Below are 22648 nucleotides of genomic sequence, written 5' to 3'. Positions count from 1 at the left end.
AAGAGTTGGGCGTCATTCCTGAAGTTGTTGGTCCAGTCCCGGTGTACTGTGACAACACGGGTGCCGTTGCTCAGGCAAAGGAACCAAGGTCTCATCAAAGATCCAAACACGTACTGAGGAAATACCACATCATCCGGGAGATTGTGGAAAGAGGAGACATCACTGTCGAATGAGTGGCCTCTGCAGACAATATCGCTTATCCACTTACTAAGCCCTTGCCAGGACCATTATTTGACAAACATCGCGAAGCAATGGGTCTACGTAGTATGACTAGTTGGCTATAGGGCAAGTGAGAGATTGAAAGAGTGGGTGCCCAGTGAGCCAACTTGTGGCTAAGGGCTTTGATGACTCTTTGTATAAACAATCTTTTGTTTAATATAATTTACACTTTTATTAATGGCAATGACTTTATCTTTCTTCATATTGTTATATTGTGATATACTATTGTTGTTTTGATAAAGACCTTGAATATACTATAGTGTATGTAAGATGTGGTAGAACATGGGGATGTCTATCATGAAACACATCTTATAGTCACTGTATATTCTAAACTGTTCCTAGTCGATTGAGCCGTCCGATAATAAGGATAAGGATCGCTCGAGTTTGAGACTAGCATTTGCGATGCAGAGTACCACGTTTCATTGGTAGGGAACATAGAGATGTTCGAAGCATGCAAATGGATATTCATATGATGAATGATCGAACTACCCTATCCGGACTTTCTAAGTGGTTATCACTTATCGAGTGGATAAAGTCCGCGGTTTTGGTTGTACACCATTAGTCCTTACTACTTGAAACATCATTGAGACTCTATATGCTAGTACTGTGCTTTGACTCGTTTACCGACTCTATTGGGGTCATCAGGTGTCGGGATTGGGTACAGTTATAACACATATAGGAGTCGATGCTTTGTTGTCAAGGATTCACCACATACTTGCGAGTGTGGATATCCTATGCGATCTGAGGAGATATTAGTGTGACGAATCTCTGGCCAGAGTACATGATGTGATTTAAGAAATGGTTTCTTAGTAGCACATGCGATGTCACTATTTGATCTTCAAGATGTATTGCATAGCTATCGAATCTCGAGCGACTCTCGATATACCAATGGTTGTTGATTCGATCGGGATATATGGATGAAGGGACCGTACTGTATGCTAACCAAAATCTATTAGTTCTTGTAGGCACTATCAGTGATACCTAGGGAATCATGGGGCGATGTTGCTAGGCGCTTTACCATGATTCGATGGGCAAGTCGGAAATCGTTGTTCCGAGTCACAAGGAGTTGTGAGCCCACGGCTAGCTGTATCCCTGAACCATTGAGGGTCACACAGAGTAATGGATATTTAATCCCCGTTGAGATAGTTAAATTTAAAGAGTTAAATTTAATGAACAAAGAAGTTGGACTTCTTAATTATGAGTAGAGGAGTAAGATTTCCTAAAATGACATAGGGATGGACATTTTTGGAAACCACTGAATTCGAATTCAGAAAAATTTATCTTGACTTTAAAATGTGCAGAAATGGTTTCTGTGCACATTGATGAAATCGGTTTGTCAATCGGAGTCACGATAAATTTTATATTAATTTCTGAACATGCGGGCTTTGCTTGTCGGGCCTGAACTTATGACTAATGGGCCCTAAGCTGTTAGTGGCCTACATTATAAATAAGTTATTGCAGTACAGAAATTAGACACAACAGGTCATAATTTCGAAAACCTAGCTTTTTCTATCATTGTGGCCGCCGCCCCCTCTCCCTCTGCTTGAGAAAAATCCAGCCTGTGATTTTGAATTACAGTCTGGTTTTAACGGATCAAATTCGTTATTCTCATCGTAGAAAACTTCTGATAGATTTTCTAGTGCAATCTATCAGAGGGTTTAAATATCTGTTCGTGGACCTGATTGAAGAAAGGTTCGTCCATCAGTTCCAGGGAGATACAACAAGAGCAGAGAAATCTGTTGGTGTCCAAAATCTCGATTTGAGATTGAAGGTAAAAATTTTATAACCGTTATTTAATTTTTACACACACAAATTTAATCGTGAGTTTTGATACCCATGATATGGAAACGTTCCATATAAAAATTTTAAACTTCCGCTGCATCGGGTATCAATTCTGATTGATCTGATCGCCGCGTTTTCCAACATTCAGTAGTGGACGAGGTCCGGTTGAGCTTCTCAAACTGCAGAGCGGTCGAGAGGCTTGAAAACCCTAGATTGATCCTTGAAGATCAGATATGTAGTATGTAGGCGAGGGTTGATTTGAGCAGTAAGTGTATGATCGTATAAGTGTGCTCAGATATTGCTTCAGTATATCAGATGAAGGATTCTGATAATATTCAAATGATCGAGTTGATTGTATGTTTGTCCACTCTGTCTTTTCGTCTGCGTTTTGTTTTTTTTCGTTCCAATGTTGAGCAATCTTCTCCTTATATAGGCTCATCAGCAACGTATTTATTTTGAACGTTCTGAGACTGCATTGAATGCACATTTAATGCTTCATAAATGCATTGATGATTCTGCATGAAGATCGTACACTTCTTTAAATGCAGATAACTTCCAGGGTCCAAATATGGAATAAACGGTCGAATGCTTTATCTGTAGTCATTCTGCGTTTTTGCCATTTTAGTGCAACCTGCTGTCTTGATGCAAGAACCAAGAAATCTTCTGATACGCCGGTTCTGCTTTTGATAAAAGATCTTGCAACGAATGTCTTGTCTCAAGTATTTGACTTGAATTATCTTGATAAGCGGTCAGCATCCTACCGGTAGATAGAGTTTCACTCTGCTGGTTTGAGTAGCCAGTCGATAGACTTAGTAACTGCAACCGGTCGATAGACAATGTAGCTGCAGTTGGTCGATAGACAAAGGCGGTTGACATGTTTTTGGTAGATAGATGAAGGACTAGATGGTTGCGGTAGCACTTGCAGTTTTGGTAGCAGTTGCGGTAGATACCTGTGATACATAAAATTGGTAGCAAACTCCTATACAATGAGTTATTGTTTGTTATCACCAAAATTTCGGATTCAACATAGATAGAATCAGGAGTGATCGAGGGACTGAATTTTTAAACACCACTCTTGTGACCTATCTAGATGATCAGGGAGTCAAGCATGAGTTGTCAGCTGCTAGATCTCCACAGCAAAATGAGGTTGCTGAAAGAAGGAATTGTACCTTAAAAGAAGCAGCTAGAACTATGATTGGTGATTCTAATGTTTCTCAACGGCTTTGGGCAGAAGAAGTTAACACAGCTTGCTATACTCAAAATAGATCTATGATTAATAAACGATTTAACAAAACTCCATATGAGATCTAGAATGACACAAAACCTGATATTTCATATTTCAAAATCTTTGGGTGCAAATGCTTTATCCACAACAATGGTAAAACTCATTTGACAGCCTTCGATGCCAAAGCAGACGAGGGAATTTTTATTGGTTACTCAGCCGTTAGCAGAGCTTATCGAGAGTTTAATCAAAGATCACTAACGGTCGAGGAAACCATTCATGTTGTTTTTGATGAGTCTATCTTATGTACAGAACAATCTCAAGGGAGCATAAATGATCTGAGTCATAGACTGGAAAACACAAATCTACAGGAATTGAGTGACAGTGATCCATATCCACCAAAGAAGGATGATCCAGTCTCCTCTACCGAGCGTGGTCAAATAAGACCAGTAGAGGACCCACCAGTTGACAACGATCCTCCTGCCAATGATGATCCAGTAAATGAGGACGCTCATCAACAGTTTGATGACAACCCATTAGGAAATTATTTTAAGTGGAACAAAGATCATCCACCTGGGTTGGTCATAGGTGACCCCTCTGCTCCTTGAAAAACACGTGGCCAAATGATTAATGAATTCTTGCATGCAGCTTTCATATCTCAGGTAGAGCCCAAGAAGATCGATGAAGCTCTATTAGATGCCAGCTGGATTGAAGCTATGCAAGAGAGTTGAATCAGTTCACCCGCAACAATGTTTGGCATCCAGTTCCTCGATCGGAAAATCAAAATGTTATTGGAACTAGATGGGTGTTTCGTAACAAGCTCGATGAACATGGAACTGTTGTGCGTAACAAAGCTCGACTTGTTGCTCAAGGATTCAGACAAGAAGAAGGCATAGACTTTGAGGAATCCTTTGCACCAGTTGCAAGACTAGAATCAATCCGCATCTTTCTTGCCTATGCAGCATTCAAGGACTTTAAAGTATATCAAATGGATGTCAAGTCTGCATTTCTCAATGGACTACTTCAAGAAGAGGTGTACGTTGGACAACCACCAGGTTTTGTCAATCCTATTCACCCTCAATATATCTATAAACTTGACAAAGCTCTTTATGGATTAAAACAAGCACCTCGCGCCTGGTATGATACTTTGCTAAAATTTTTGTTGGAACATGATTTCCAAATAGGAACGGTCGATAAGACCCTCTTTAAATTTGTAAAAGGTGATCATGTTTTACTAGTGCAAATTTATGTTGATGACATTATATTTGGGTCAACTAACCCCAATTTGTGCTCAAATTTCTCGAAGATGATGCAGGAGAAATTTGAAATGAGTATGATGGGAGAGCTAATCTTCTTTCTTGGATTGCAAGTAAAGCAACTTGAAACTGGAATATTCATCAATCAATCCAAGTATGCCAAGGAACTGGTAAAGAAGTTTGGAATGGAACAGTGCTCAACCGTATTTACCCCCATGAGTGCATCAATTAAGCTTGATAAAGATGAAGGGGAAATTCCGGTCGAGGTAACACTGTATCGAGACCTTATTGGCTCGCTGCTTTATTTGACTGCCAGTCAACCAGATATCATGTACTCAGTTTGTTTGTGTGCTAGATTTCAAGCAGCACCTAAGCAATCTCATTTCACTGCCGCCAAACGTATAATTAAATATATTAAGGGCACTGCTAATGTGGGTCTTTGGTATCCCAAAGATTCAAATCTTAATCTTATTGGCTATTTAGATGTAGATTATGCAGGTTGTAGAATTGATCGCAAAAGTACAAGCGGCACATGTCAATTCCTTGGAGATAGACTGATCTCATGGTCAAGTAAGAAGCAGACATCAATTGCTACCTCGACCGCCGAAGCAGAATACCTTGCTGCTGGCAGCTGTTGCGTTCAAATACTCTGGATTCAAAAGCAGCTCAATGATTATGGAATCCGGTCGAGTGAAGCTCCAATCTACTGTGACAATACAAGTGTCATAGCCATCACTCACAATCCAGTGATGCATTCAAGGACAAAGCACATTGATGTCAGGAATCACTTTATCAGAGATCATGTCTTAAAGAAGGAAATCATGCTGGAATATATATCTACCGATCAGCAAGCAGCAGACATATTCACCAAGCCTCTATCGGACGCTAAGTTTTCATATTTTCGCAATATTCTTGGCTTAGTGGATCTAAGTTAGTATGCATGATTTTAGGGGGAATGATTACTAGCATGACTTTAATGGCTTAGCTGTTAAATTGCCTTAAATGTTTGCATATCACCCGCCTTTAGCTAGTCCCTGACAAGCTCTGTACTAGCCGCCTTGTGCTTTGAACCAAAAGTAACTGTTGGGCGCGGCGATTGTGTACTTCAAAACTTTTTGAAATTCAAATCTTTTTTTGGGGGATTTGCAAACACATGACATCATCATAAGATCCTATATATATACTATGTTCAACTCGCACATAAGCTCTTCACCGTTGTTAAGCTTTCATACTGCATAACTCTCATCTCTTATTACTCTCAAAGCTTTCTGCTTACTTTCTGTCTAAGCTTTTTACCCCCAGCTCATCATGTCGATCCAGAAGACTTGCCTTGCCATCAGCTTCGACTCCGTTATTGATGCCAATAATACAGGAATCACTAAGGTCTTCACCATGCTTAAAGCCTCCGGTCTGAAGAAATTTCTGGGCAGCAACGCCATCTGCAATCTGCCTGTACTGAAGGAATTCTTTGCTACAGCCCAGATAGAGCATGGGACTATCAAGTGCTCAATCCGGAAAGAGTCCTACTCATTCAATCAGAAGTTCTTCGCCAGCACGTTTGATCTGCCCTCCAGGGGTTTGACAAAATGCAAAGACATTCCTGACGGCAACTGCTCTTACTGGATGAAGGAATTCTCTGCCACAGGAGCTCCGATCAAGTTATCTGCTCAGAAGACTCATCTCAAAGCCCCATTCAGGCTACTGACCAACATCGTGGCCAAGAACTACTTGCCAAGGCTGGATCTTATGACAAAGTTACCTTGGAGAAGTTCCAGTATATGGCATGCATTGCCTCAAAGATCAACATCAACTGGTCGGATATATTGTTCACCACTCTCTGCGAGATGATCAGAGGCAAAGGGCAATCCGAGGGATATGCTCTGCAAATTTGCCATGTTTTGAGTCTCCTTGGAGTGGATTTCTCCAAGACTGAGCCACTGCACCCCTCCAAATGGCTCAACAAGGCTACGATTCTCAAATTCTTGAACAAAAGTGAAGTTGCGGTCAACACCCTGCCATCAACCGCAAGCGGTACTGCTGATGCTCAACCGATTCCAGCGGTACCGGCAATAGCCAAGCAGGCTCGCTCCAAGAAGTCTGCCAAGCGTCAACTCATCATCGATTCTGACTCTGAAGAAGAATCGTGTGAAAATGTCCCACTCATTCAAGCTTTCAGCAAGTCCTCTCCTCCAGTGTCCAAAGCTGCTGTGCCATCTACGCCAGCAGGTGAGAAGAAGAGGCAACACAAGAAGTTGAAGTCCCTCTCTGGACTTGCCCCCACCGTTCAACCTCAGGTGATGCCAGCAGTCGAGAAGCCCACTACTGCTGCTCCACGTCCTACCAAGGGCGTGATGATTACTGAAGGTGTCATTCCTACTGCCAAGATCACTCCATCTGATCCCAACGACAAAGGAAAAGGTGTGATGATCTATTCACCCAAGGCCCTACCAGCAGCTACCGTGGAGCTCAATCTAATTACTTCTCACACTCTCAGAACTGTAAAGCGCCACCTACAACGTTTTGACAAGTGGCATCACTCCCGCACTCACTTGAAATACGCTCAAATATTTCCCAAGTGGAAAGCTCTAAGCACTATTGAGCAGAAGATGCTTCTTCTCGCCGATACTGAAGACATTGTGGTGGCTTTGGGAAGAAGACAACTCATTGATTTAAAGCTTCGTGGAAGCCTGACTTCTCTGCTTATCTCTGAGCGAGTGAAAAACTTCAATGCCAAGAGTCCTGCCGCAAGTGATGATTTTGTAATATTGTCTGGCCTATAACATAGTCTACGTCAAGTCACTTACCTGCTTCAGAACTACCAATCCATCAATAATGTGCAGGCGACGACTTCTGCAGCTTGCTTAAAAGCCTATGGATTGGAGGCTCAGGCGATGATGAAGACCTTCCTTACCCAGGATCAGGGTGAAGAAGATGTGTCTGCCGCCGCACTCTCAGATGGGATTCTCACCGGTCTTCTTACTGCTGACCTGTTTCAATCATCCGCTCTCGGATCGGTCGTGGCATCATCTTCATCACAACCGGTTGAACCCACCTCAACCGCAGCACCAGCAGCTATCTCGTCACCTCAACCGGAAGCCACTGATGGTTCTTCATCTCCAGCTGCGACTGCTCACACCTCTCCAATCAGTCTTCAAGAGTTATTAGAGGTTTTTGAACCGGAAATTCCTGTCACCTCTGTGATAGAGACTCAATGCATTAGTGCAGCAGTAGTGCCCTCCACCGTCATACCAAGCACTACCGAATCAATTGCACTTCCAGAACAACCACTGCCTGTTTCTGAACCAGCACTTCAATCGTCTCCATCTATTGACAAGTTTGTTGAAGACGTCTTGATGGACACACCTTTTGCTGACCCTGCAACTCCGCCTACCATTTTGGCTGCAGTAGAGACCACCACATCTCCTACTGTACCACTGCTGGAAGGTCCTTCAGCCAGCTCACCAGCTAGCTCACCAGCCTCAACTCACCGCGAGGATAGCCCAGCTTCTACAAGGGATGAGCCAGAGAGTCCACTGCTTCAGCTCGACGACTCCTTTATTGAAGCCTTGGCAGCAGCTCTTGATCAAACGCTCGTGACCAGACTTCAGGAGCTCTCGCAAACTGTACAGACATTCTCGCAATCCCTCGCAGGCACTTCCGCAGGAATTGAAAACTCCAGACAGACGATGATCCGGCACTTTGACACCGTGTCCAGAGAACTTGCTCTATGTTCCAAGGAAATCAATGCCCATCATCGCACTACCATTTCCTCAATTGCTACCGTCTCGGGTCACATCATCAAGTCCGAACAACGTCTTAATCAGCAGATGAACACCTGGATGGATAGTATGCAAGCTGCTCTGATTGCTCGACTGGATGCAAAGATTGACACCATGCAAGCCTGCCTTGGCACTCAACTCACCGAGATCGCCATCCGACTCAACCAAGGTGATGCCAAAAAGGGGGAAGAAGAGCAACGAAGAGCAGCTGAGGCAAGAAGAAGAGTCAAGAAGAAAGGACGAAGCTGAAAGAAGGAAGAGAGAAGGCGATAGGTCAGGAGGAGCTAGTTGGTTCAAAAGATGAACTACTTGTCTCTTCTGTACTTGTATCAACTGTCTCCCGTTTTACTTTACTTCAGTAGGTGTAATAAGACTGCTTCTTGTATTAATAAAATTCATTCTCTCAATGAAGTTCATTTTACTGCTTTCCTACATTGCTTCGGATCACTTTAGTTTTGTCATCACCAAAAAGTGGGAAATTGTTGAATCCGATATTTTGGTAATAACAAACAATAACTCATTGTATAGGAGTTTGCTGCCAATTTTATGTATCACGTGTATCTACCGCAACTGCTACCTCCACCACTACTGCAAGTGCTGCCGCAACGATCTAGCCTTTCATCTATATACCGGAAGCATGTCAACCGCTATTTTCTATCGACAGACTGCAGCTACATTGTCTATCAACCGGTTGCAGTTACTAAGTCTATCGACTGGCTACTTAAACCAGCAGAGTGAAACTCTATCTACCGGAAGGATGCTGACTGCTTATCAAGATAATTCAAGTCAAATACTTGAGACAAGACATTCGTTGCAAGATCTTTTATCAAAAGCAGAACCGGCGTATCAGAAGATTTCTTGGTTCTTGCATCGAGACAGCAGTTTGCACCAATACGGCAAAAACGCAGAATGGCTACAGATAAAGCATTCGACCGTTTATTCCATATATGGACCCTGGAAGTTATCTGCATTTAAAGAAGTGTACGATCATCATGCAGATTCATCGATGCATTTATGAAGCATTAAATGTGCATTCAATGCAATTCCAGAACGTTCAAAATAAAGACGTTGCTCATGAGCTTATATAAAGTGAAGATTGCTCAACATTGGAAGAAGTGTGGACGAACAAACAATCAACTCGATCATTTGAACATTATCATAATCCTTCATCTGATATACTGAAGCAATCTCTGAGCACACATATATGATCATACACTTACTGCTCAAATCAACTCTCGCCTACATACTACGTATCTGATCTTCAAGGATCAATCTAGGGTTTCCAGGCCTCTAGACCGCTCTGCAGTTTGAGAAGCTCAACCGGACCTTGTCCACTACTGAAGAGACTTGAAGCTACTCTGAAAGCTTCCACCAGTTTGATAAGAACTGAGAATCTTATTTGTGTAAATCTAGGAGTTTCGGATTAGGCATTGGATAAGTCCTAAGTCTGAAGTGGGTGTATTGCAAGACGTTGTAATAACCAATGTCTTCTAGTAAATTCCTTCCTAAGTGGAAGAAGGGGAGACGTAGAAGGATTAAGCCTTCGAACTTTCATAAACCGTACCTTATTTATTATTGCATACTTCCCATACATCTTGCTCATACATCATTGATTTAACTTGCTTGTGTATCACTAAAAGCTTTGAACTGTTTCCGCACTACTTAAGTTGTTCAAACTGCTTTTAGAAGTTGAGAAAATAGATTAAGTGAACTAAACTTCACTTGATCATCTTTAAAGAAAGAAAATAAGTTTCAGAGTGTATTCACCCCCCTCCCCCCCCTCCCCTCTACCCTCTGAACCGATCCCAACACATATATATATATATCTAAATATACATGAGAATTTACATAAATTTAATATATCATAATGTATCAATTTTCAATTTAAAATTTAAAATTTGATCGGATTTTATCACTATTTTTTTATTCAGTTAAAGTTTATGTTCATATATATATATATATATATATATATATATATATATGAAAATTTTCATAAATATTATATACAATAATGACCAATTTTTTGTTCAACTTTGAAATTTGATTGGATGTTAGTATTTTATCAATACTTTATAATTTCAATTAATTTTTGGTCAAATATGTAAAAAAAAAACAATTGTAAATGTTATGTATAATAATGTACCAATTTTCGGTTTAAACATTGAAATTTCATAAGATGCTATTAATACTTTATAATTTCTGCTAATTTTTTTGTATCCATGTATATGTATAAATTTTGATAAATATTATATATGACGATGTATCAGTTTTTAATTTAAAAAATGAAATTTGATTGGAAGTTATCGCTACTTTTTAGTTGTAGTTAAATTTTTTATGTCTATGTATATGTGAAAATTTTCATAAATGCAATATATGATACAATACCAATTTTTTATTCAAATTTTAAATTTGACAAGATATTATCAATACTTTTTAATTTAATTTCAATTTTTTGTTGTGTACATATATGAATTTTTTAGATCAATGTATATTTTGATAATGTTAAAAAATTAAATGATACATCTAGATAATGTTTAAAATTATTGTTCAAAATTTGAAAATTCATGGGTTGTTATCATTTTTTTAAAATTTCAGTACATTTTTTGTTTATATATTTCAAAAATAATACATTATCATATATAAATTTTATGAATATATATATATATATAAATTTTATCGAATGTTAACCCTATTTATATATATATATATATACATAAAATTTATATATGATAATGTATTATTTTTCGGTTCCAATGATTACTTTTTAATTTAAGTTAAAATTTTCATCCATGTATATGTGAAATTTACATAAATATTGTACATGATAATTTTTTTACATGATATTGTATGTGATCAGCATATACATGTTATCAGTAATAATTACCAGCTATACAACAAATAATAAAAAATTGTAATAAATAATTAATCTGTCTTAAAATTTATAATTTATTAAATAAATAAGTATTATAAATAAAATTTAAAATACTTATTTGAAATATTATTAATTTAATTTAAGTCAATTATGTATGTGTGTGTGAAAATTCTCATTAATTGTATGTATATGATAATTTTCGGTTCACGATTTGATATTTGATTGGATATTTCAAATTTTAAAATTTGATTGAATGTTTCAATATTTTAGGTTTCAAAATTTTTTTCATGTGATGATTTTTTGTTCAAAATTTATCCGATGTTTCAAAATTTTAAAATTTTTGATTCAAAATGTGAAAATTTTTAATGTACCAATATATTGTTAAAAATTTGAAATTTGATCGTATATTGTCGCTATTTTTATTTCATTTAATTTATTGTATTATATATATGTGAAATTTTCATAAATATATGATAATATATCAATGTTTGGTTCAAAATTTGAAAATTTATCAATATTATCACTATTTTTTAATTTCAGTTAATTTTGTATGTCAATATATATCTAATTCGATCACTATTTTTAAATTTTAGTTATTTTTGTGTTCACATATATATACCTATATAAATATATATACATATATATATCTAAATATATATGAGAATTTACATAAATTTAATATATCATAATGTATCAATTTTCAATTTAAAATTTAAAAATTGATCGGATTTTATCACTATTTTTTTATTCAGTTAAATTTTATGTTCATATATATATATATATATATATATGAAAATTTTCATAAATGTTATATACGATAATGTACCAATTTTTTGTTCAACTTTGAAATTTGATTGGATGTTAGTATTTTATCAATACTTTATAATTTCAATTAATTTTTGGTCAAATATGTAAAAAATCAATTGTAAATGTTATGTATAATAATGTACCAATTTTCGGTTTAAACATTGAAATTTCATAAGATGCTATTAATACTTTATAATTTCTGCTAATTTTTTTGTATCCATGTATATGTGTAAATTTTGATAAATATTATATATGACGATGTATCAGTTTTTAATTTAAAAAATGAAATTTGATTGGAAGTTATCGCTAATTTTTAGTTTTAGTTAAATTTTTTATGTCTATGTATATGTGAAAATTTTCATAAATGCAGTATATGATACAATACCAATTTTTTATTCAAATTTTAAATTTGACAAGATATTATCAATACTTTTTAATTTAATTTCAATTTTTTGTTGTGTACATATATGAATTTTTTTATAAATATTATATATTATAATGTACCAATTTTTTGTTTCAAAATTTGAAATTTAATAAAATGTTATTACGAAATCTTAATTCTGATTGACTTTTTGTGTTATATATATATGTAAAAACTTTCAAAAATGTTTTTTATGATAATGTATCAATTTCGATTCAATATTTGATTATATATCATTATTTTGCAGTTTCAGTTAAATTTTTTGAGTCCCTATATATGTTAAAATTTGCATAAATGCTATAAATGATATTTAGGTTTTGCTTAACATAGTTATGGCTGGACCCACCTGAAAATATAAGATGCATTAAAAAATATACAATGATGTATTATTTTATTCAATTTATGTTATTATTTTGAGTGTTGTGTTACTTTTTATATGTTTAGTTTTCACTAATATTTATCATATTAAATATATAAAAATGTTTTATAATATAATATTACGTTTTTTAATTTTTAAAAGAGTATCGTTTTTTGATATATTGATTGTTCGTAAATCAATTTTATATGTATATTAATTATAAAATTAATATAAATTTTTTGTGATATATATTCTAAACAAATAATAATAAAAATTTATTTATTAAAATATTAATACTCCGTGCATGACTGATGACACAGGTGAAATATTAATTTAGCTAAACAGCTGGCTTTGACGTATGACGTAGAACCATTAACTCGAAAGTCAGTATCCAAAGCCCATAATCAGTTCTAGGTTTCACGCCGCCGCCGCCGCCGCCCATGGTCCGGAAGAGGAAATCAGGAGCTGTACTGGCCGTTGCGGATGAACCGGTAATAGATTTATGCATTTGGCCTTCTTTTTATTACTACAAATAACCGAAAGCGCCTTTGAATCTTTTTGTGCAATTTCAGAGATTATAGCTTGTTCTTCCTGGAAAATGAACTTCTTTTGCTACATTGATCTTTTATCTAGCCAAATGTGTAAATCTTTTTCTGCAAATTTTGAAAGAATTGTTTCCACGGCAAAAAAAAAAAATTTATCAATTGCGCAAGGAAAACAAACTGTGTTACTTGAGGAAAAGATGTTTAAATTATCGTCCAATTTCATTGTATAATATAATCTGACAATGTGTATCCAGCTTTCCGGTTATTCAATTTGAGGATAATTTTCAGTTATTGCATAAATATGCAGATGTCCAGCAATCCTTACATTTGCCACAGTTGCAAGAGGTGTGCCAGGAAGAGAAAAACCAGATATCTTCCTCAAGATATAGTTTTCCAATTTCTTTCACGTCTTCCAGCTCAACTTTTACATGATGTCGTGAGGCATGTCTGCAGAGAATGGAGCCTTGTCATCCGTTCCCCAAATTTCATCCACCACCATCTTCGAAATTCAACCGGTGGACTTATAGTCCAGGATCAGCATTCGCCTCGCAATGGGTTTTATGTGGAAATGCGACGAGGTTGTCTTGAGATATGTAACTTTGACTGCGGGTTCGATGGTCTGGTATGGTCTAGCTGCAATGGTTTAGTGGTCTTCTCTGCTCTTAATAACTTTAATACACTTTATGTTAGTAATCCATTGACAAAGACCAATCTTCCGCCTTACCGCACTCGAAAGGGAGATTATTCAGCTTTGGGTATAGCATTGGTTGAGGCTTCCATGAAGTATAAAGTGGTACATGCACGCGGTAAATATTTTTTTCCGAATCAGATTGCGGTGCTAACCATTGGACTCGACAAAGTTTGGAGGCATATCAACGTAAAACACTTGTTGCTCCCGAACGAGAGTCTTGTAATTTGTTGGCCGCTGGTTACTGGAGGCTATGTACACTGGATGAGCGAATACATTGTTTTGACATTGAATGTAGAGACTGAAATCGTTCGCCGGTTTCCTGTGCCTCCAATACCAAATGTACGCGGAAAATATCTAGCAATGGACAGTCATCTATCTTTTGTTTATAATTCTGATGAGTGTCATATGGATGTCTGGCAAATGAATTCCATTACTGGAGAATGGACCTTGTTGCTTAGCTTTGATTCGAAACCTCTGATCCACACATTTAAGGGCATGTTTCCCGAATTTTCGAATTCAGTTAGACCCTTGTGTTGGTTAGTCGCTAGGAAGGTGTTGGTCTTCAGTGATGATTTGGATCGGAGATGTTGGATAGCTTATGATGTGAAGGCAAGTTTAGTTCAGTTGTTTGAGTTCAACGAAGACGAATCATACCATTTTCGTGCCCACGTAAACAGTTTGGTTTGGTTGAAATGATGATTTTAAGAGGAAAAGCTGCGAAAGAGATGGGGATACCAATTCCAAAACTGTCTTGTACCTGAGATGCGATTGTGGAAGGGGTATCAATGCTGTGATTAATTTGATTACTGGTACGACGAAATCATAGTTGATGAAACTCGTGAAAGCATTTATATAATGCCCAAATGTTGTTTGAATTATGTTTTTCTCGAGCGTGTGGTATAGATGATAATCTTATGATATATTTTTTAAAAACATATAAAATTGTTTTGAATCTAGAAGCATGCTGAAAGTGGGTGGCCCTTAGCATGATGGCTTAAGTTTGTTCTAAAAATTTGTGTTGATATATGAGATCAGTAACGAACGCCCAAATATTGGTATCAAACCTCTGGTCGATACCTGGAATTGTTATTCGTAATGTTGTATCATTTATTTTTCTATCATTCCAATCCAAACTGTTCTTACAATTACTGGTTAGGGATCTGTAATCTGGGGAGAATTTGTGCAAAACAGTGAAAAAGTTTCATACTCTGAATCATTTGCAGTGTTTATGGGATTCTCAGAATCTCTTTTTGAACCAATGAATTGAAATGGCTCTTTTTGAACCAAAGCGTTAGGAAATTGAGACAGACTTCAGACAAAGACTTAAGATTGAACTTTTGGAAATCATGCAGCATTGCTTGTGACTTGGATTTTTTTATTTGAAAGGAAGCTTGGTGTGTATGAGATTAAGGTAGTGTTTGAAAATGTTTAAAAAAAAATAATTATGAATTTTGTTTACAATGTTTTGAAAATTTTATAGATCAGCTTTTAAATTTTTCGAGATACTCTTAATTATGATATTAAAACGGGGAAAATATTAATTTGCAATCTTTTACTCGTTTTCTTTTAAAGAATTAATTAAATAAACCATTTATTTTAACAGAATTGTGGGAATGAATGAAAGACATGGTGTAATTAAAGTAATTTTAAAGCATGTGTGTCTATTTATGCCTAGATGTCAAATCTATATGTAAGATTTCTTAAATTAATTTAAGATATTTATGAAATTATCGAAATATTGAATCAAAGCCAACTCTATCAGGTAATATTTTAGCTTAATGATAAGGTATACATATCTTGAGTCAATAAGACATTTAATTGATGTGTTTTGTTAAAATCAATAATGTTCATTTCAACCTAGCATATGTGTATTACCCCAATGATAGATCTAATGTCCCATAATTTGTCACGTCAACAATTTATAATTAATTACGCCTATGTGTAAAAATAAGAACCATTGGATGCATGTTTTGGATATTACCCATATGCTAAGATCTAATCTACCGTCTCGAAATAATGAAGTTTTGGGGTAAGCACGCATTGAAGTTGGCTACGGGGCAATTTTGTGTGATATAGGTTGATTGATTTGGTTGAAGTTCGAACTCTTAATCATGTTGTGACTTGTTTAAACAACTAAAAATATATCTTGTGTGAATTGCAGAATGTTTGAACCTTTTTAAATCATTTAAATGCAATATTGAAGTTGATTATTGGACACTCACAATTAATCATCTAATGTACATCTATTCTTCTACAAATGACAATTCTCATCGTCTTCTCTTCTTCAATGATATCGTGTATTATACTTCATTGCTTCGGATGCCAAAAAAAATCAACTCTGGCTTCTCAATTTTGTCCTCTACTTTCTCCACTGTGTATGGCGAAAGATGAATCCGAGTTTCGATTTTGTCTCTGCCTTGCACCAATATGCTGAGTGGCGTGTTTCGCTCTGCTGCATTGGAAACTCATTTCACATGCATATTTTACCTGCTATGACAGAGGCACACAGCGGTGGATGTAATTTTTTTGCGTGGGAAGATCCACGGATGGTGGTAAATTGAATGAGAATGAGTATATTGATATTTTATTATTTTATTTTATTCTTTTCTTCGCCTCTGTGCTATTGTTGTTCATTCAGAATTGATAGACCAATTCTTGGTTGAAAATATATGATTTTTCAAGTACAGATTTTTGTTCTAGTTTGGAAAGTTATGATTTTGCAGATGTTTGTTCAATAAGTACTTTGTTGAAGGGTTATTACTTTGTTCAAGAATGGAGATACAGATACAAGAACGGGAAAAGAGTTATTACTTTTTTAAAAAATGGAGCTACATATATAAGAACATGAGATACAAGAGCACAAAGTGAAAATAGTGAACCATTCAAGAGTGTTTCATTTTGTATATGAGAAAGTGAAAATAGTTAACTGTGTTTTGTGAAATTTAATATAAATTTATTTCTGAATCAGCTGTAAATTTGTTTCTATCATCAATAAAAGTTCCTAAAATTCTTGTTGCTCGTCATTTTCATTTAAGTATGAATTTTTAATATTTTCTATACTGTGATATCAATCTAAAAATCATAAGATCACAAAGAATTAGAGCTACAGAACAATTTTATCCACATTTCTTCCATGTTGAATGCACATAACAAGTAATCTTGGAACAGTTTTGGTGCAAAACTGATATCAAATATTGCTACAAAACTGAACAAGTAGATGGACAAACCCAAATAGCACGCTCTGGAAAAAAAAATTAAAAGACACGAGACATTTGAATTCACAGAACAAGTAGCAATAGATTCAAAAGATTTGGTAAACTAAAACTAAATAAACTAAAACTAATTTGCTTATCAATCATCAATGAAATTGTAAGAGCATCCCCAAGGGGCGATCAGCCCAACTTGGATCGCCCCCCTCATAACTCGCCCCTCCAAGGGGCGAGGAAATCGCACGCGGATGTTATCCGCGTGCGATCAAGTGGTAGGCCCCGTGCGATCAAGCTCAGTCATCTTTATTTTTTTAATTTTTTTTTCATGTGGGCCCCACCATTATTGGTTTTATTTTTTTTTAAATATTTTTTCACGCGGGGCCCACCATTTTTTAAATAAATAAATGAAATAAATTGTAAAAAAAAAATCAAAAAATTTAAGAATAATTAATAAGAATATTTAAAAAGGTCAACGACTATATTTTTTTTATTTACTTGTGTCAAGTTTAATTTATGTGTATTTTTTTAATGTTTGTTTTTTTATTTTGGAATATTATGTATGCTTTTAAAATTATTTTTTTATGTTTTAAAAAATATTAATTTTATTTCTTATATTTATGTGCATATTTTAATTAAGTTTATTTTTGATTTGTTATAAATTTGTGTATTTTATTATGTTTTAAAAACATTATTTAATATATTAAAAAATAATATTTCAACATCACCACTACAACATCACAACACAATTGTAGAAAAATACAATGAAGTTATCATTGCTGACATCATCATGTCATCAAGTTACAATCTTGTTCACACCAACTTCATCACATCCTTGTACATGTTCTAAGAACAAAAATGAACTAGATATTTTCCTAACCTCTGTAAGAAGGATCTCCCATGTCCAAATAGGTTCCAAGTAGCATATTTACGATAAGTGAAAAATAAATAAATTGTATATGAATCCCTTGAACCATTTATCTTTAAAAAACAAATAAATCAAATGCCTCATGATACCACACACAAATGAATATTTGAACTCCAAAATATCCTAAATTTTGTCAACCAAAAATATACATGAAAAAATTTTGTTCCCACAATTCAAAAGTTTTAGAAAGAACTTATTTGAATAAATTTAAAAAAGAACATTAAATTGAAAAAATAAGGACAATTCTGCTCTAGGAACAAATTTCTGATATATTTGGTCCAACATAAAAAGGACAATTATTTTTTTGTAGTGAGCCTCAGCAGCAGCTATTGCCGAATCCAAGTAATTTATCAATTGATCACCCCTCGTTTTGTTAGTCTGCACATCTGCCAGCGCCTATTCAAAGAAATGGAGACATCACAGCTCATTTGGGATTCCTTCCTTATTCGGCCACTTAACCACAATCCCAAGCAAAATCTTCTTGTACCTAATTCTGCCTCCTCGATTCAGCAGTAATTAATGGTTACCTGTTTGTTGATAGTGTAGTGTAATCACAATTCTCACGACATCAAATCCTTGGTACTTGCATAAAATAACTGCTCTGAAAGGTGTGTTATGATCAGTTAGCGTAAAATATGTAACCATAAAGTTGATTCTATTTTTTTTTTTTTTTTACTCACGGGTGGTGTTTTAGTGGGCATAGAACCCATGACAATCTCCCAAATTTGGAGAGGTGATGCCATTTGACCAATAGGTCACTGCCATATAAATTCCATTCTATTTGTACATATTTTTCTCGATAAGATAAATAACTTTTAAAAAACATAAATAAAAAAAAATCATAATTAAAAGAATTAATGAAAAATAAAAATATATTATTTATATATAACATATAACGATAAATATATTATATTATTTTATATACACGCATCATGTGTGCACGGTTATGCTAGTGTTACATTAAGTTTAAGCATCCCTAATTCTAATTTTTGGATCCAATATATATAATTCTTGGATCTTATATATTAATTTTTAGCTGCCCAACAATGCCTCCCCACTTCATGCCCGACCACTGTCGGGTTTTAGTGATGCAAAAAATCAAAAACAAAAACAACTAAAACCCACCACCGGGTTTTAGTGGTCGGGGAATAAGTGAGAAGAAATTAATATATATATATATATATATATATATATATATATATAGATATATATATACTTTTGATCTCACGCACCCTAGTGTGCAAGATTTTCGTGAGCAAGTGTTTAGTGGTTGTGGTCGTTTACGAAATTTTGCGCGCACATTAAGGTGCGTGAGATCAAAATTATGTTTATTATCTAATCTAATTCTAATTCTAATCTATTATCTATTATATTATAATTATAACGATCTAAAAGTGTAAATAAAAAGACAGTTTTACAATTGTGAATTTACAACTTTGTCCTTTTAATCTACACAATTTTATGTAAAAGTAAATACATATGAGGATATAAATATAAAAGTTAAATATTGGTTAGGACATAAAAATAAATGTATAAGTTTTTATATAAATCTATCTATCTATTGCCTATCTATCTATCTATCTAATATATATCTATACCAATTATAAAAGTGTGAACCAAGGTCAATATTTTTTATTGTGTATTGTCAACTTTGTCATTTGTTTGTACACATTTATAATTTAATAAGGATGCTTTTGTAAAATCAATTATTATGATAAAGATCAAAACTAATAAACTTATAAGAATCCAGTTTCCTGGAATATTGAAACACCAAAAATACTTGTGTTATTTGTAGATAAAATGAACATATATTTTTCATAAAAATTTTAATTAAATACCGATCCAGTTTTCTAGAAGATTGAAATACCAAAATACTTAGTTTTTATTTGCTCCAAAATACTTACTTTTTATTTTCTTACGTTAACATATTTTTTTCAATAAAAATATTAATTAAAAAATATAGTATAATATAACTCATATTTTCCAGTTACCTATAAGATTTAAATACTAAAATTTTTCTATGAATTGAGAGTCGGCTCATCCAAAATATTTGTGAGACCGTATCAAATAAAACCTACACAAAACTTAATTTGATTTATATTGAGATGTAGGAGTTTATACATATGTCAACTTCATATAGATATGTTTAAGAGATTCTAATAGGGTCAAGCGTATATTTAATGTTCAACTTTTGAAAAAAATGTTTCAATAAAACTGAAAAAAGAGAGTTCTGATAAATTTATAAATCTAAAATTATATATTTCTATCTATTAATTTATTTATTATAAAAGTGTGGATGTTGAACAATATTTTTATTTTGTGAAAGTGTCAAACTACAATTATTCTCTATTGCTTCAGGTTAAATTAAATTATCGTCTAAGTTAAATATAATTTTATAAATATAATTGGGGTAAAATTGATAAACAAAAATTATTGTGAATTAATTGAACGAAATAACAATATATATATATATATATATATATATATATATTGTGTTTAATGAATACTCAAAACCTTTTATATTTTATTCCTAATTTTTAAAATAAATTGACTCCTATTCTAAATCAAATGAAATGTGAAATACTGTTATCGTTATTTAAAAATTTTAATTATCTAAAACATAAAATCACTTAGCGAGAAAAAAGATTTTATTTGTATAAGAAATTTCTTCAATATTATGTGTGAGATAAAAAAAAAATCGCTGAAGTGAGAAAAAAAACTGTAATTGACCAGTTAAATGCTGTAAATCTAATAGAAGAAAAAATATATTACTTATGTTTTACTTATCGTGTTCGAATTCGAGGGCCTACTTCATTTGATTATTTGTTAATTTGTAATGAATGTATTTATTCCACTTTCAAAGAAGCTGCACAAACAAAGAGTATGTTACAATTAGATAAAATTAATTTAAATTTTTAGATGAAGTTTTAATATTTCAAATACCACAAGTATTTATAAAAGACTTTTTGAATTAAGAAAGTTGTTGCAAAATTAATAAACAAAATACTTTTACAGAGTTGTTTAATTTTTATAAATACACTTGATTATATGAGATGAAACACCGATGACAAAATATTAAACAGTTGAAGTCGTTGATATAAACTTACAAGAAGGAAATGAAATTCGAAAATCATTAGGTGAGAAAGTGAGTGTACTTAGAGGCGACTTCAAGCAAGTTTTTACCGATTGTTCAAAAGCACATTAGACATCTAGATCCATCTGAAGACATATGTAATGGAACCAGAACGTGAGTGTACTTGGAGGTGACTTCAAGCAAGTTTTATCGATTGTTGAAAAACACATTGGACATCTAGATCCATCTGAAGACATATGTAATGGACCCAGAATTTTTTATAAGAAATTTGAAAACAATGTCATGCATATAGAAATTATAAGTGTTGTACATCATGCTAGAAAACAAGTTCTATTTCAAGAATATTCTTGTCTCCCGTTGAGAATTGGGGATATCATTTCCAATTTAGAAGAAAATAGTTTTCGATTCGTTTGTGCTTTGCAATGACAATTAATAAGGCACAACGCCAAATTATACATCATTTTCCTCATGCCTATTTTATACAAAATTATAAGATTTGTTACTGATATAGTTTCAACAATTATAAATTCAATTAGATTTGTAACATATAAAAATTCTTTGAACAAAGATCTTTTCCCTCATTTTATAACACGAAATTCATTTATTATTTGCACATTAATATCTTCTCAATCCATTTTTTTAATAATACTTATCGACAAGAAAATGTATTCTCACGTGCATCACACGTCTCTTTTCCTAGCCTATATAAAACCATGAATAAGAATCTGAATTGTGTATTTATTTTTGTGCCTTGTTATTCTTTAGTTTCCGATATTGTCCTTGATGATTAGTATTCCGTTCTTTGATATTCCAATGTGCATTTACTATGAATATTATCTATTGATTATTGGTATTCCGTCTTTTGATGTTCCGGTGTGGATTTATTATGATTTGATGTGTGTCTACATTGATGGTATGATTATGGTGATGGAATCTCATGGTTCTTGCGATTATGGATTGTGGTACCTTTTTTGTGAGGCCTCGGGTTGCTAATTTCATTCTTAGGGCAATTAGTCATTAAATATTATTAATGAACAAAGGAAGGAAGACGATCAAACAAATTTTTTTTTTCAAACAGGGGTGCGTGAGGTCCGCTAAAAACAGCGGACCGAGCGCCCTCCCATACCCAACTCTCGAAATGGGCTGCGCTCGGTCTGCTAAAAAGTGCAGACCGAGCACTGCTCTGGGCAGCCTCCTGCTTTGGTTTTTGACAGCAAAAAGTGATCCTTCCATTCCTCCAAATCAAGGATTATCAAGTCTAAAACATGCATTGAAGAACAAGACAAGTTCTAAACATAACCTCATGCATATTTAGACATCACAATAATCATATACAAGTTTCTAAAAGTATAATACAACACTTATACATCTAGTTCAAATCTCAAACTAGACCAACAACCTTCTAACATGCATCAGCTGTAACATCACCTTCTTAACCCGAGTCTCCACTCTAAATCTCTCAATCTCG

At 34.2% G+C, this 22648-nt stretch overlaps 1 protein-coding gene across 1 annotated transcript; it reads left to right on the top strand.

Moving 5' to 3' along the window:
• Window positions 1–13092: 13092 nt before the first annotated feature.
• LOC140867066 (F-box protein At3g07870-like) lies at window positions 13093–14993 on the top strand. The gene is made up of 2 exons (XM_073272140.1): window positions 13093–13207; window positions 13569–14993. Exons 1-2 carry the CDS (start codon window positions 13157–13159, stop codon window positions 14646–14648), a joined length of 1131 nt encoding a protein of 376 aa, XP_073128241.1. The 5' UTR covers window positions 13093–13156; the 3' UTR covers window positions 14649–14993.
• Window positions 14994–22648: the final 7655 nt, after the last annotated feature.

This window comes from Henckelia pumila, chromosome 4 (genome assembly GCF_033568475.1).
Source record: "Henckelia pumila isolate YLH828 chromosome 4, ASM3356847v2, whole genome shotgun sequence".
NCBI lineage: Eukaryota > Viridiplantae > Streptophyta > Magnoliopsida > Lamiales > Gesneriaceae > Henckelia > Henckelia pumila.
This window is presented reverse-complemented; position numbering and strand designations above follow the sequence as displayed.